The sequence below is a fragment of the Rhopalosiphum maidis genome, chromosome 3 (genome assembly GCF_003676215.2).
Source record: "Rhopalosiphum maidis isolate BTI-1 chromosome 3, ASM367621v3, whole genome shotgun sequence".
Taxonomy (NCBI): domain Eukaryota; kingdom Metazoa; phylum Arthropoda; class Insecta; order Hemiptera; family Aphididae; genus Rhopalosiphum; species Rhopalosiphum maidis.
Window position 1 is genome coordinate 25,428,371 of NC_040879.1, and position 15,518 is coordinate 25,443,888.

Genomic DNA, 15,518 nt, shown 5'->3' on the forward strand with positions numbered 1-15,518 from the left:
ATTTAAAGATCAGAATATTATCTAGAAAATAACATATGCTTTTATTTATATTATCATTTTAAAGTGAGTTGTAGCTATGTAAAATATTACACAACTTTAAAATGTTCCTAAATCACTTTAAAATGATAATATCAATAAAAGCATTAGTGATTTTTTAGATAATCAACTTACTTTTAAATTTGATAATAAGTAAATTTACTCTAGTATTAAAGCTAACATCTCAAATTGTGTTCTGCTGAAAGCAAACTTGTTATGATGTACGTTAGTAAGACAAAGACAACGCATAGGGTATGTTGTTCTCTTAATAAACAAATATATTAATAGGTAGTTAATAAACATTTCGGAAATATAGTGTTTATAAAACAATTTGAATTTGAAAACACCTATTCAAATTACTTGTCTAAAAATAAACGTTTAAAATGAAAAAAAAAATTATATTATTGTGTATTTGTGTATCTAATAACCTAATACCTAATATCTGTTTATTAATTATCTATTTAATATTATTTAATCGTGAAAATGTAATTCATTATGAATGTATACATTCATAGGAATAATTTCTTTCATACATTAGGTTTAAAGATTAAAATCATTATCATTATTATTTATATAAAATCATATTTTAAGCAGACAACAATTTTAAACTTTGGTTACTACTATAGTGCATGATAAAAATTTAAACTTATAAAGCTATATATTACGATTAGCTTATGATTATATGATTGCGTTATATATAAGCATTTTAATTATGAGTAAAACGTATTATTTATTTTAAATACACAGCTCGACATAACTTACAAGCTTTGATCTAGCCAAAACATGCAACAGTCTGACACCAACACATTCAACCTGAACCTAGGTCAATCACTCTTCTAGATTCAAATGATTCGTTGTTTTTTAGAAACTAAGTTTCTAAATATTTGGACGATTAATACTATAGTGACTAAAACTGTCTTAAGCTGACTAGTGAAGTAGTGACTAGTGAGTATTGATATTTTTGATAACACAAATTAATACATTTAATCCTCGATTTAATAATCTAGAATTCTTTATCAATAAGCAACGACATGTCATAAAATCAAATTTTTTAATCTCAATCCGTGGTACTGACATGAACGGAACACTATGGTAGTTACTGACATTTCAACGACACCGGCGGCGTCTGGCCCTAGTGGCCCTTATCCTTTTATCTGTGACCACACACAGTAACTATAACAAGCGTTTGAGACCTGTCCTCTATCACGGAACATAACTATGGCCCTCTATCGAGCCCACCCGCGTTCAGACGACCATGCGTGTTAAGTGATAACGACAAGCATTGTTACCAAAGGGCATATTACAAAACCATTTATGCGGTAACAACTACAACAACGATTTCCGCGACGACGGTTGATAACGCGCGCATTTGCCCCTCAGCCACTGGGAAACCGCGGCGAACGCGAATCCCGACTCCTCCGACGACGACGGCAACCGCAACGACTCGCTCTAACCGACGCCGCGCCGTTAACCGCCAATCGCGGGAACACTGCGCCGACGGATCGATCGACGAACGCCTAGCCATCACCCATCGCTGACCGCTGTCGACGAAACGCCGCGAATCGCGCCACACGAAACGGTCTACACTGCCGACGGACGTGCGTACTGAGTTTAAGCTCAACAACGCGTAAAATATCAAACGTAACGTTATAATTGTCGACGCTTTTTCGTTCCGTCGCCCGCTAAACCGATCGATCGATCGCCCGACGAGTGTGCTGTCCGTACCGATCGTTCAATCGGCGGCCGACGCGCAGCGTGCGCATTTCCCTCTATAGCGCTCATCGGTTCCGGACTCGCCGTCGTGTCGGAGTTTCTTGCCGCCGTGACATGTTTAACGCAATACGTACGCACTACTGTCGCCGTCACCGCAGTGCCAAGACAAACCGCTCTCGGCGCGTAACGGCCGACATTTTTTGTCGACCCGCGTAAGAGGAGCGAATCCGTCAGAGTGATTGTATTTTCTTTCGTCGCCATTACACCTCTCGGCGGACTCGACCAAAGAGCCCGTGACTCGAGCGCGGCCCGGTAATATTTTTCCCGTAGTCCGACGCCACAATGGCGTTCAACGACTCCGCACCAGTGTTCGTCGAAGGAAACCCGATCGGCGTCTCGAACAGACACACCTGCAAGATGCGAAATAAAAGAATGTGGAAATCGTTACGCGCGCACATCCTGTCACGCCGAGAGAAGGACAAACAAGGTGCGTTTCCGATTTTTAACGTCCCCTTGTTGTCGGTTTAATTTTTTTCGCAGACTTGCTACAATAAAATGGTTAATTAATTATAAACATGAGCATTGAGCAAATGTAACGAAATACGAGTTACAGGCATTCATTGTTCATTCGTTTAAAATTTTTGAAAGCTTATATATTTTTTTTATAAACACACTATTAATATTAGATATCTATAGAATACTCAATTGACTAGAGATTTTTTTCCCCAACTAATTTTTAATTATTAGTATACTTGAAATAAATAATACTTAATAAAATAAAATTAATTTTAGTTTTTGAGATATTCTTGTTTTTAATCTGTATTTAAATTAAACTTGTTAGACGGACATTAGTTGTATCAAAACTAAAGTGTTTATAGCACTATATCTACAAAGTTGGTAGAAAGAGATAAATAATAGTTTAAAAAAATATATAATGTAAAATAATTATATATTGTCCCAAATAAAAATAACATTTATAAATGAAAAACAAAATATAGGTATATAATATTTTTTTCTTGTTCCTTAGCTGAAACCGATGCTGAACTTTTGAGAAAAAAGAAATATGCAGAAGATCTAAAAATACAAGAAAATAGATTATCTTTAGCACAAATTAATGGTCGTTTATCGGAACTACGAGACAAGCGTGATGAGCTTGAAGAAGAAAAACGTGAACTCCTGAACCAGAAACAAACTATTATAAATACTGTTTTAACAGTACCTGAGCCTAAGTGGTATATTTATACTATCAAATGTATATTTTTATAAATTGATTATTAGGTATTATTAATATATTATTCTGTAGGTCATATATTTATTTTTTTTGTTTTTCAGTGCAAACTATGATCGTAAATTAGTTACGAAAATCAAATTTAAAAGTAGTATAGTTCCAAGTATTGATTTTCTCGATGATCAACAACAACAACAACAACAACTACAACAACAACAACAACAACAACAACATCAACAACCACAGCAGCAACAGCATTTATTAGACTTATTGGAAACAAAACCTTGTATGGAATCTCCACCTCCTCTATTTGAAAAAGAATTCAGTTCAATCTCTCAATCTGTGGTAATGCCTACAAATGTCAAAGAAAGTAACAAATCAAATTTTTGGATGCACCAACCAAATTAAATGTTATTTCAACTAAAAAATTAACAAAATGTTAGTTACTGTATTGCAGTCTATATTTATCTTAAATTAATTTTTATGATGGGGTTTTTTTTTAATTTGTAAACATGTATTTCCTTTTTATTTATATAACTTATTTTATATAATTGGTAACCACTATTAGCACTAATTAAGTTTCAATCAACATATGGTCAATTATAACTTAATTAATTCCTTTTTTTTATTATTCGTGTTTGATATTTCACAATCCAATTTTGTATATCATTTGATAACATAATTAAAATGTAATTTGTGAAATGTCAATATAATTTAAAGGGCGGTAATGGTTAATTTCCAATTAATATTAATTACAATCCTAGCTTTTATCTAACTATTAATTTATTATGATCTTTAACTTGTCAAGCAATGTTGCATTTTTATTTTTAAGTTTAAATTATTATTTATAAAATTATAATCATCTGAATTTGGATTCTTTTTAACGAGGTAGTTAAACAAATGTCAAATATTTTATCATAACTAAATATTTTTATATACAAATTGTTATTAAATATAATAATATAAGATAACTATAAGTTGTTCATTAAGATTGTCATATTTAGTGTGATTGACTGATATTATATAAAAATATTTAATTTAAAAATATTAATTTTTAATAAAAATGTTCTTAAACAAAATACAAAAAAAAAAAACTGTTGAGTTTAAAAGCCATGGAATTTTAGGTTTCACTAAAATGTGATGTATTAATTATAATTTTTGATAGAATACCTACAAAAATGGCTTTTTTAGTTTTTTTGTATTTATTTTTGAATGCCACCTGTAAAATAAACTTAACAGTAGTTTGATATGAAGTTCTCTTGGATTTTGTGGATAGCTCTCTTTTTTTAATCAATTTAATACCGAGTTGATTTAGAATTACATATTTATGAATAATATTTTTCATTGTTGAAGCTAATCTTAATATTGTCTTACTCAAGATAATATTATTTTTAACATAGATTACAAGTTCTGTCTTTCAACATATTTTCAGTTGATAAATACATAATATATTGTTTGTGGTTTAAATTGCATACTAGATATTCACCACATTTGTTATTAATACATTTAGTTGAATACATCAAAAACTATAAAAAAAATTGTTCTGTTTTGATTAGCAATTGATAAAACTAATAAAGTATTGATTATAAGAACTGCTTTAAATAGGTAAACCTGAATAAATAATGTTGTATTGCTATTGGTAAAATTATTTTTAATATGTATATTATAAATGTTTTTTGTTTTATATTATATTTCGCGAACAAAAGAATTCTATTGTAATAATAAATGTTTGTTAATGTTTATGATATTTTAAATTATTTTTAAGAATCAATTTTAATATAAACAAATTATATTATATCATAAATAATAATTATGAAAATTTGTATATTTTTTTTTATAAACTCATTTTTGTTGAAAAAACAATAAAAAAAATTGCAATAAATGCATTCTTTGAGCTTAATAGATCTATTTGTTCGTTATATATTATAAAATAAAATATGTATAATTATATTATAGTACCTGATAATATTCATATCATTTTTATATTTTATTATTATCAAATTAATGAATGTTAATAACCAAGCAATAACTAATAAGTAAAAAATATTTATTGCAACCATTGATAAACACAAACAGTAATTGGAATAATTTCTCAATTACTAATGAACAATATTTTGAACACTTCATAAGAATAGTATTTCAAATAACAGAAAACTATTTCAATTACTTTTTAAATATTGCTTGTTCTAGAATCTAGATAATTATAAAAAATTATACTTGTTTAATATTTTTAGAAAATTTGATATTATAGCTTATATTAAAATGTATAACTGATAATTTACAAATTACAAAATAACAATTAATATTAAAAAAAATAATTAAATTTTATAGCTGTTGTGCATAAAACTTGGAATATCTATTGAAAAATGTTTATCACTGGAATAGGGTGCTCTAAAAACTAAATCTTAATACCTATTATAAAAGTATTGTAGGGACATCATAAAGCAACGGTGTTAACTAAGTCTATGAATGCCTTTGTGACAGAAATTTAACACTCAATGCAGAAAAACTATATTTATAACTGTTTTTATTAACAAAATTAGTCTTAATTTTAATTCAATATTAATTACACAGATGTGTTAATAGAATCAGATAGTTTTTTAAATAAATGTATTTTGATAAAAGAAATGTTCAACTCATTGGACCTTGGTATTATATTTGATAACAATTTTGAATTTACGATAGAATCTTCATTTTTTTAAATTTATTAGGAAAGCTATATAATGTATTGAGTAATTTCTTATTAATTGTATTAGATAAAGCCATTAAAACTTAATACTTAATCTAACTACGAGTGCCATATACCTATTTTTCTTTTTCATCATTTAACAAGGACTATTAGTGTAAAGTAGACTAGATGAAAGTATCCTAAATAAACTACAAGTAAACTAGAATAACATTATAAAAAATCTGTTTGAATTAGTCTTCCATATGAAGATCTACAAGGTATAATTATAATTATTTTAATATGTATAGAATAATCTAGGATATTTAGTTATCTATTTAGATATCTATTCAAATCTAGGGAAAAAAAAAGAAATTAAAATATTATACCATGTTTTTCATAGTTTGTGATAGTAGTCAAGAGATCACAAAAAGCTGAAAAACCATAGTGACAGGATATGCCAGGACTAATACAATTTAAAAATTATAAAAATGTTCATTTCAGTCTGTATAGTGAGAAGTCTCATTTTGAGTTATAACTTATGCCTTATAATTAGTGGTCAAAATTATATCCATTTGCATATTCATACTGAGTGTATACACTATATTATTGAGGGTTTAAAATGTTTTAAATTTTAATTTCAAATCAAACTGATTCCATAGACAACATTTTATTTTGCACATAATTGGAGGGTTAAGGCATATTTTGTCTTTAGTGCATATTATGGGTTTATTTTGTAAAATCTTGGTAAATAATAAAATCACTTCATACCTTTATTCCAGAAATATGAAGTTTTATTAATCACCAATTCACAAAAAAAAGTGATATTGAAAATTATTGATTAACTCTCATTTGATAAGTGAAATTATCAAAGATTAATTTCATGGTTGTATACAAATTAATATTTGTTCGTTGGCTACATAGCAAATTTGAACTGTTATTTGAAATGAAATATTTTTTTTTAACTAAATAACATTTTTAATGTTAAAAGGTATATTTATTTTATTGTTTTTCAAATTGTAAAAATAAAAAATGTATAAAGAAACATGATTAAAATAAAATTACCATTTGTTAATATAAATGTATGATACATATTGGAGCATATTTTACAATTAAATGTGCATATTTATGCATATAAACTATATTGACCTATTTTCTTTTCATAATCACATTATATTTACCACATTTTTAGTGCATTTAATTTCAGTCCCTACTTATAAGAAGGTTTAGGCATAGTTAGCTAGCTTAAATCTTACTATGCGATATAAAATATTAAAATGTAATCTTATAGCAAACTATTGACATGTTTTAATATCTAGACCATTGAAACAATTTTTTTTATTTAAATTCAACAAGAAGTAAAATTGGTAATATTTCTCATTTAACTAATACAGATAAAAACTATTTTAATTTAGATCTTTTATCTGGTTTGCTATTACCAATTTAATAATTTCCAACATTATTTAATTACCACTTCTAATTGTTGATTGAATTGGGTATATTAATGACATTATATTATATTTCACAATCCTAAAATACTCTTATCATAGCTTGAAATACTCGTTGATAATACAAATTAAATTTATCAAATACATATAATATTTGTAATTATGTAGTAATTAGTTTTTATTTTATTTAAAATACAATGTTATCAAAACAATTATTTATTAGATTCAGTGGTTTATCGGTATTTTAATTTATTTTTGATAATAAGACGATAATAGGATTTACAAACAATAAAATAATTATAAACTGAGATAAATTAGATACCTAAGTGTTTTGTACAGTGTAGTACTGTGGTCATGCATCCTAAAAAAATTATATAATTTGATTCGTTTCTTGAACGAAGTATAAAATAATGATCATTGAATAGTAATAAAAGATAATTAAAACAAAATTAAACACAGAATCAGTTGATACCGCTATCTAAGATAATGGTATAGATTAAAAACCAAATATTAACCAAATAGTTCTTGTATACAACTAAGAAAATGTTAAAAAAACCGAAAAAGTTTCAATATTTTGTAGTAGTTATAATGATAGTTAGTTATAGAAGCGTTCTCAGTTGGTTGAAGCTGCAGTAGGTGGCGGTGTAGTAGATACATTGGTTTTTGAATTCCCTTGCTGTTGATTAGGTTCTGGAGGCGGTGCCACAATGGGTATAGCCAGATTGACACGTCTTGGGGGAGGTTGTTGTTGTGGCTGTTGTTGTGGTTGATAATAAGTAGTCATGAAGGTTTCCTAAAATAAAAAATGATGATAATTCATTCAATGTATGATAACAATTTCACCTTTGAAATAATGACAACAAATTTAAAAATTTAAAAGAGTTAGTATTAAAAATAGTGTATACAAAATATTTTAAATTAGTCAATGATTAACTTACTGGTTGTTGCAAAGATTGAGTTCCAGGTGGTGGCGATGTTACACCTGTCGCACCTGTTGGTACTGGTTGGTAAACAGCTGCTTGAGCTGCAAGCATCTGAAGAGCAGCTGCAGCAGCTGCTGCTGCTGCTGCATTTGGGTCATCAGCACTACCAGTTGCTGGACCTGGTGCTACTCCAGTTGCATACTGGGGTGTAGCATACATTTGATGATGGTACATGGATGGATCAGCAGCAGCCATAACCATCATACCAGTGTTGTGATCAAGTACCATGCCATGATGTATTGGTTGTAAGGGTTGGTGATACTGCTGTATTTGCAATGGTGGTGGTGGTTGTTGATGAATTTGGATTGGTTGTTGCTGTTGTAATTGTTGAGACGCAGGTTGAATTTGTTGGTCTTGCATCACTAACCCATTTTGTTGCTGAGAAGCTGGAGGCTGTGGCTGAGGTGTTTTAGATAATCCACCAAAATTCAGGACAGGGTCAGGAAGCTCCCTGCGGCTTTGAACTGAGTAGCGTTTGGAGCTACGTACAACTGGTGTTGGTGGTGCAGGTGGCTCAATTTGTTGATTTTCATTTTCATCTAAAAAAAGAATTATTTTGAGATATTATTAATTAATAATAAATTAGTACAATTCTATACTTTTTAGGTGTCTACTTGCACTATTAAAGCAAATATATTGTTTTAAATAAAAGTTTGGATTAAGTTAAGACTAATGCAATTATTGGTAATTATGAGTTAATTATTACATGAATGAATTTATGCATAGCAAAACACACATAGTTATAGTACTTGAGAACAAGAATATTATATCGCATCAACACGATAATAAGTTAATGAGTGTTATAAATTATAATAGAAAAATATCTAGAAGAATTAAAGTTGATAACACATCTTATGTTAGAATACTTACATTGACGATTATTGTAATGTTGATAATGTCCACCACTATGTTGTGTGCGCCCTGTGCCAGCAGTAGTAGGTGCTACAGAATTATGTTGCTGATCGTAGTTGTGTTGATTTGTACTGGATGAAGATGAAGGAATAGAACCCTTAGAAAAGTACCTATCACGATTATATTGATGCGAAGTATGATGTTGATGGAAATTACGGCCTCTAGGTGACGAAGAATGTTGGTGTTGCTGGTTATGTCCTTGACTGTTATTAAAGTGTTGTTGCTTAAAATTTTGATGTTGATTATGGCTACTACTACTTTGTTGTGGTCTTCGATTAAAAAAGTTTGAATTAGGTGCTGTAGGAGAGTCTCGATTTACTTGAGCACCTTTTTCTTTACTAATTGGAGACTCAGTTGAAGACCGATTGAAATAGTTTTTATTATTAGTTGATGAAGATGAAGAAGGCCCACCATTTAGCTGATCTTGACGATTGTTTCGATTTGCAGGAGAAGTTGTATTAGATTTTGAGATTGCTCGGGATGAAGTGTGATGTCGAGCTTGGCCAGTTTCCACAGCTCCAACATTTGTCTTTTTTTCTTCATTCTGAACAGGAGTTTTTGGTTGTTGTTCGTGATTCTGGACTGAAACTTCTACATCTGTGGAAGACACAGTTGAAGAATTAGGCTCAGATTTCTTTGAATTATCCAAAGCAGGGAATTCAGAGGTATAATCATCAGCTGTAGATTTCTTTATATTCTTATTTGGACCGCCAACACTGCGTCGAGCCATACCCCCACGCTTTACTTTCATAGACTGCTGCCCACCAGCAGTACCAATGTAAGCTTTTGTATCTTGCCAATTACGAGTATATTTGGTAGTGGCAGCTCGCCTAAAATGAAATAATTTGTAATTATCAGTAATGGCTATATATAAATGGTTTCTATAATACACTTACCCATATTTATGGTGACGTCGAGCTCGAGGTGCCTCTGATTCTTCCCTTATGTCATATCCATATGAGGCCAGTAATTCATCACGGCTTTTACGTGTCTGTTCGTTTTCATCATACAAATCGTGTGTCCATTTATCCAAAGCATCTAAATCACGGGATTTTCTAGAACCTACACTAGGTTTTTTTGCCGATCCACCAGCAGTTACAGAAGTTTCAGAGTCTTTTGCTGTAGCAGCAACCTTAGATATAGCCAAGACTTTTTTAGTAGACGATGTTCCATCTCCAGCAGCTAAAGCAGTATTTTCAGCTGTATCTACTGGGATCACTGATTTTGGTTTTTTAATGCCGGTATGTCGTCTTCTAATACGGCGACGACTAATAATCATTAATAATAAAATAATATAAATTTATTATTACACTTAATAAGTATTATATTTTTTTGCCACTACTCACTCAGAAACAACTCCATCATCGTCTCCTGAATCTTCTTCATATCCATTATCTGATTCTGATCCTTCAGAGCTTGTTGTACTATAAGCCATACGGTCATCATGTTCATAGAATCTTCCACGTCTGGGTATGTATTGTGGATCATTAGTATCATCATCCACAGGCACAGGTACTACAGGTTCTGCAGGTGCTGAAGGCTAAAATAAAATAACAACAAAAACACAAATTAAATTTAAAAATAGTTGGACAACTATGGTATTGAAAAATAGAAATATTTTAAAGAATATTTTATAACAAATTAGAGAAGATTAGTAAGGCAATACAAATATCTGATCATATAAATAAAATAATTAGGTAAAATAGATGCTTAAGTAAAATCTAGACACAGTAAAAATAAACCAACAAAAAAAATATTAAGAGAATAAATTTATCTAGCATACCTAGCATAGAAAATTTAAGTCAATCAGTTCATATTAAGTGTTGATAGTTTTAATAGATCATAAACATAACATTATCTATGTTTGTTTGATATTTTATGGAAGTTATGAGTACCTTTAATTTGCGATATTTTACATAGATAATTTGCTTAAAAAATTGGCTAACTCAAACAATTATATTACTTTTAAGTTTGATAATAAGTACAATTATTTATTATTATTATTTTTTTATTATTATTCACTGTAATATTAAAACTAACAAAGTTTAACATAAATTACATACATATTTGTATTTTGCAATACATTTACTACATTACATATTTTAAAACAAACAACAACGGCGTGAGTGTGATATCCTTTTGAGAACATTTTTCTTTAAATTGTTACATCAATATTCTCAGAAAAAACCAAAGTGTTCTTGAAGTTCAACATTTGAGCTCAGTAACATAAAATATTTAAATGGAATTTGAAATTTTGAATGAAATTATGCAATGAATGTATTGTAATGGTTTTTTTTTTGTATGTGTACGTGATAATTAGTCGATAAAATGCTTCTACTTTTAACCTTGAACGTGATTTTAGATAACAAATTAGAGTTTAAATTTTAGAGAGATCTAAATTAAAAATTAACAATACTTTTTTTTAATCGGAAAAAACAAACAAAATATTAAGGTAAAATAAAAGTTTTTAAGTAAACCCAATATTACCTATTATTAAAATAATTGTTATGTAACCATGGTTACCTTGCAACTTTTACATACATCATTAATTATACTGAATAAAATTTTAAAAATATGTAAATTAATTTTAAGATAGTATCTATTTATCAATTATAGGTACAATGAATTCAATCATACTGTTGTATGAAAAGGCGGGGGGGTATTGACTCAAATATATAACAATAATATAATAATTGATATAAATATATATTATTTTAGCTACCTACATCAAAAAAACATACTATAAAATATATTTAGTGATATAGGCTAACAGACCATTTTCATTCAGAATTGTTTTTCATATATAATGACATATCACTTCAAATTTAATATATCTATTATGGTGAATCACTCGACACCTAATATATAACAGAGCGGTGACCTCAGTGCCCACTGTTTGTTTAAATGGAATGTATAAAATAATATTATTATGTATTAATGTAATGGTTAACAGTTATGGTGTATGTAATGTAATATTATGTACATTAGATATAGGTACCTATCTAATGATTTTAAATATTGATACCAATTTAGAGCTTAAGTATGCATTAAATTTTAGAAAAAAAAACATTTGATGGACACAAAATTATACAAAGATGCACAAAAAAATACAATTTATAACTGTGCTAAAAACAAATAACAAAACACCTATGGAACATAATATTTTATATAATTTTAATTATTATGCTCACATCTTTGTTTTCTTCACTAGAGTTTTCTTCACCGTCACCTCCCTCTACTTCTTGTTGTGAACTGGTCTCATTATCGGGAACATTTTCTTGTTGAATTACATCTCGAGGCTGTTCTTTTACAACACTATCTTCTTCATCATTATTCATATACTCAACAGCATCTTCAAATCCACTACCAATTGTTGAGTTAATTATTTCATCATACTCTGATTTTGATTTTATTGAGATATCTAGATTTGCATCCGAGTTTTCATTGATTACAATTTCTTTTTCAACCGTAGCTGTCACGGGTTTCTGTTGCTCGTCCAAAGCTGTTTCATCTTGATTCTGTTTAATCTCATCTACCTTATCAGTTGATATTGTTGTAGATGCCATAGCTGTATTTAATTGATCTTCTTCAACTTTGGAATTTTCACTAGTGGCTTTAACAGTAGTAATTGTAGATTCATTTGACACAACAGCTAGATCACTGACCACCGCCACATGTTCAACATCGTTAGTTGTCATAATCATTTCCTTGTCTGACTTAATAGATGGATCAATTTCATTAGTCACTGCTATCGGATTTAACGCATCGGTAGCGATTGTGGTAGTGGTATTGTCGGTAGCGTCAGCAACGACGGGGGCAGTGTCTTCTCCTTTTGTGGTTACGGCAGCACTCTCCATTGTAAAAATATGAAGTTCGAGTGTCGGGGAGGCGGTTATTGCACAATTATTACAATAATAACGGGCTGAATGGTAAAGTGCGAAGTAAAAATCACTTAACGTTTACGACGATATGAGGAGCAGCATCAACAGTAAAAAACCGAAGGTTGTGAAAATAAAAAAAAATAAAAAACAAAACAAAACGCAAAACACGACACGAAAAATTTTACCGGATGTTTATGAACGGGGCTCTCGAGATGATTGGTATCGATCCACGTCGAAAAACAAAGACGCGGATAGAAAATCTAGCTAGTCTCTACGGCGGCGGCGGTGGACGTCGGACCGTTCGTGGCGAGGAAAACACGCAAAAAACGCAGGTTGAAAGATCGGGCGTTGTCGTCATTAACGGACTTTGATGGTGTTTTTGTTTAGGGACAGATGATCACGAACGTCGTGCTGTCATAGCAAATCGCAACAATTTAATAGTTTAACGTTCAACAACGAGCGGACGGGCGCCGGGAACCCAGGTTATAATGAACCAATGCATCACCACGCGATAACGATGGTATTATCTCGGGCCTAGGCCGAACGAAGGAATTACGGCGGCGGTCGAATACGCGGTCACTGTCATACCGTTGTTGTACTGACTGCACATACCGGTTACCGCTGATAACGGTGGTGACCGTAAGGTTATGCTAACGACAATATAATATTATGACTATGAGACTTGCCACCATGATATTGGAGGTAAACCGCACCATGTGCCGGTCACATTGATTACCTCTGGAATAGGTAGTGTTTTTTAAACGTTTTTTAGATTTTTAAAAATTTACCCATTTGCACTTGTAAAAAATACTTTTAAAATACTATTATAAAATTGTATTTAATGAATACTTACAAAGTATGGATTTTTTATATTGTATACTATACAATATACCTATATGTATATTGTATATCAGTATATGTACTTATTATATTACTACTTAGTACTTACCATAGATTTTAACAATTTCATATATACTATAACATGTCTGAGTGTCTGACTATATAGAGGTAAATAAATACATATTCACATATTTCATTCACATATATTTTAAGTCTTAACTAATGTTTAAAAATTCTAGTATAGAAAAAAGATATCATTTTTTAAATTTTAAACACTTGTCAAATTTTTGTGAAAAATAATTAATCAAACGTAGATACTAGGTACTTTATGGTATTTAAATTTTGTTAAAAATATTTTTAAAAAGTATTCAGAATATTTAAAAATTACTTTTAAAAAGTTGTACATATTTAAAATATCATAAAAATACTTCAAAAAGTATTCTTTTACAAGAGTTCCCAATTGTATATTAATTTTGAATCAGTCGGTGACTTGGTGTAATTGTGTCCATACTTAATAGTGCTATAATACATAAGTATAATGTGTTTAAAAAGTGTAAACTATAATTTATTGTTTATATTTTAATCAACTTATTAACTTATATTATTTTTTGTATTATATATACATTTATTTATACCTATCTAATATTTTCATAATTCATATATTATGGTTAATTATACTATTATACATGTTTTATGTTACACAATATAAAATAGTACATGTTCACATAGTATAGCTTTTATTGATGTTTTTAAAGTAAATAGGTACCTATAATAAGTAATAACTATACATGATAATAATATAATATGTCTATATGTATATAATTTTAAAATACTTAAATAGTTGCTTTAAAAATCAAATATCAATAAAAGCAATTTGTTTAATTGTATCAAAAAATAATAGACACAGATACTAAGCAAATTAAAAAATTTAATTGCATAGAACTTATTTATGCCATTATAATATATGATAGATTTTTTTTGGATAATAGTTGAAAATATAATATCCCAATTCAATAATTTTTTGCTGCAGAGATATTGATATTGGACTATTTGGGACATGCAATATACAATATATGATATAGTTGGTAAACAAGGTAAAAAAGTCAAATATCTATAAATAGCTCAAAAAGAGTCAAAATATTTTGAAAATGATATCATATGATTATAATATGAAGAAAATGCTAATATATTATACATTTGGTGAAAATTTAAAGTATGTATTTTATAATACGTATTAATTTATTCATTTTTGAATTACAATAAAATACAAAAATTGTCGGATGTGACCGTCATATTATTTTATTTTTCGTCTGCACTCAAAAAAATGTATTAACGATTTACATTCAATTTTTTTTTCAATTCGAGTAATAATAACTTTTGATGAATCTTGTATTATATTTTTAAGCTTTTTGAAAAAAAAACAAGTCTTTTTGACGATTAAAGAAAATCTAAAAAAATTTTAAATTTTAGTTTAAAATTTCTACGGATAAACATATACAATTCAGCTCAAAACACTCCGAATATTTTGAAAATTATGACATGAATACATTTAGCGGTTATTTAAAATACCTTCGGTTTCCAATAATTATTGAATTAAAACAAAATAATAGTATTGCGTGAATATTCCTGTTTTTTTTCAAATTTTTTTATTTGTTTTTCTCAATTAAATTATAAAAGTACTTGGAATTTTTTGTCTTTGTCTTTTAACTCCCCAAAACACCAACTAAATTCACTTTTCTATTAGTAAAATATTGTTATTGAAATAATAAAATTGTGTACTATCTGTGAGATCTTAATATGATATTTTTGATA

At 29.0% G+C, this 15,518-nt stretch overlaps 2 protein-coding genes across 2 annotated transcripts; one reads left to right on the forward strand and one right to left on the reverse strand.

Moving 5' to 3' along the window:
- Window positions 1-1,425: 1,425 nt before the first annotated feature.
- Window positions 1,426-3,814, forward strand: LOC113556302 (origin recognition complex subunit 3-like). Its single transcript, XM_026961159.1, has 3 exons — window positions 1,426-2,236; window positions 2,777-2,981; window positions 3,082-3,814. Exons 1-3 carry the CDS (start codon window positions 2,092-2,094, stop codon window positions 3,383-3,385), a joined length of 654 nt encoding a protein of 217 aa, XP_026816960.1. The 5' UTR covers window positions 1,426-2,091; the 3' UTR covers window positions 3,386-3,814.
- A 3,467-nt stretch (window positions 3,815-7,281) lies between these two features.
- Window positions 7,282-13,384, reverse strand: LOC113558407 (probable serine/threonine-protein kinase DDB_G0282963). Its single transcript, XM_026963855.1, has 6 exons — window positions 12,177-13,384; window positions 10,332-10,525; window positions 9,882-10,253; window positions 8,944-9,815; window positions 8,029-8,612; window positions 7,282-7,883 (listed from the first exon to the last, which is right to left on the reverse strand). Exons 1-6 carry the CDS (start codon window positions 12,840-12,842, stop codon window positions 7,704-7,706), a joined length of 2,868 nt encoding a protein of 955 aa, XP_026819656.1. The 5' UTR covers window positions 12,843-13,384; the 3' UTR covers window positions 7,282-7,703.
- Window positions 13,385-15,518: the final 2,134 nt, after the last annotated feature.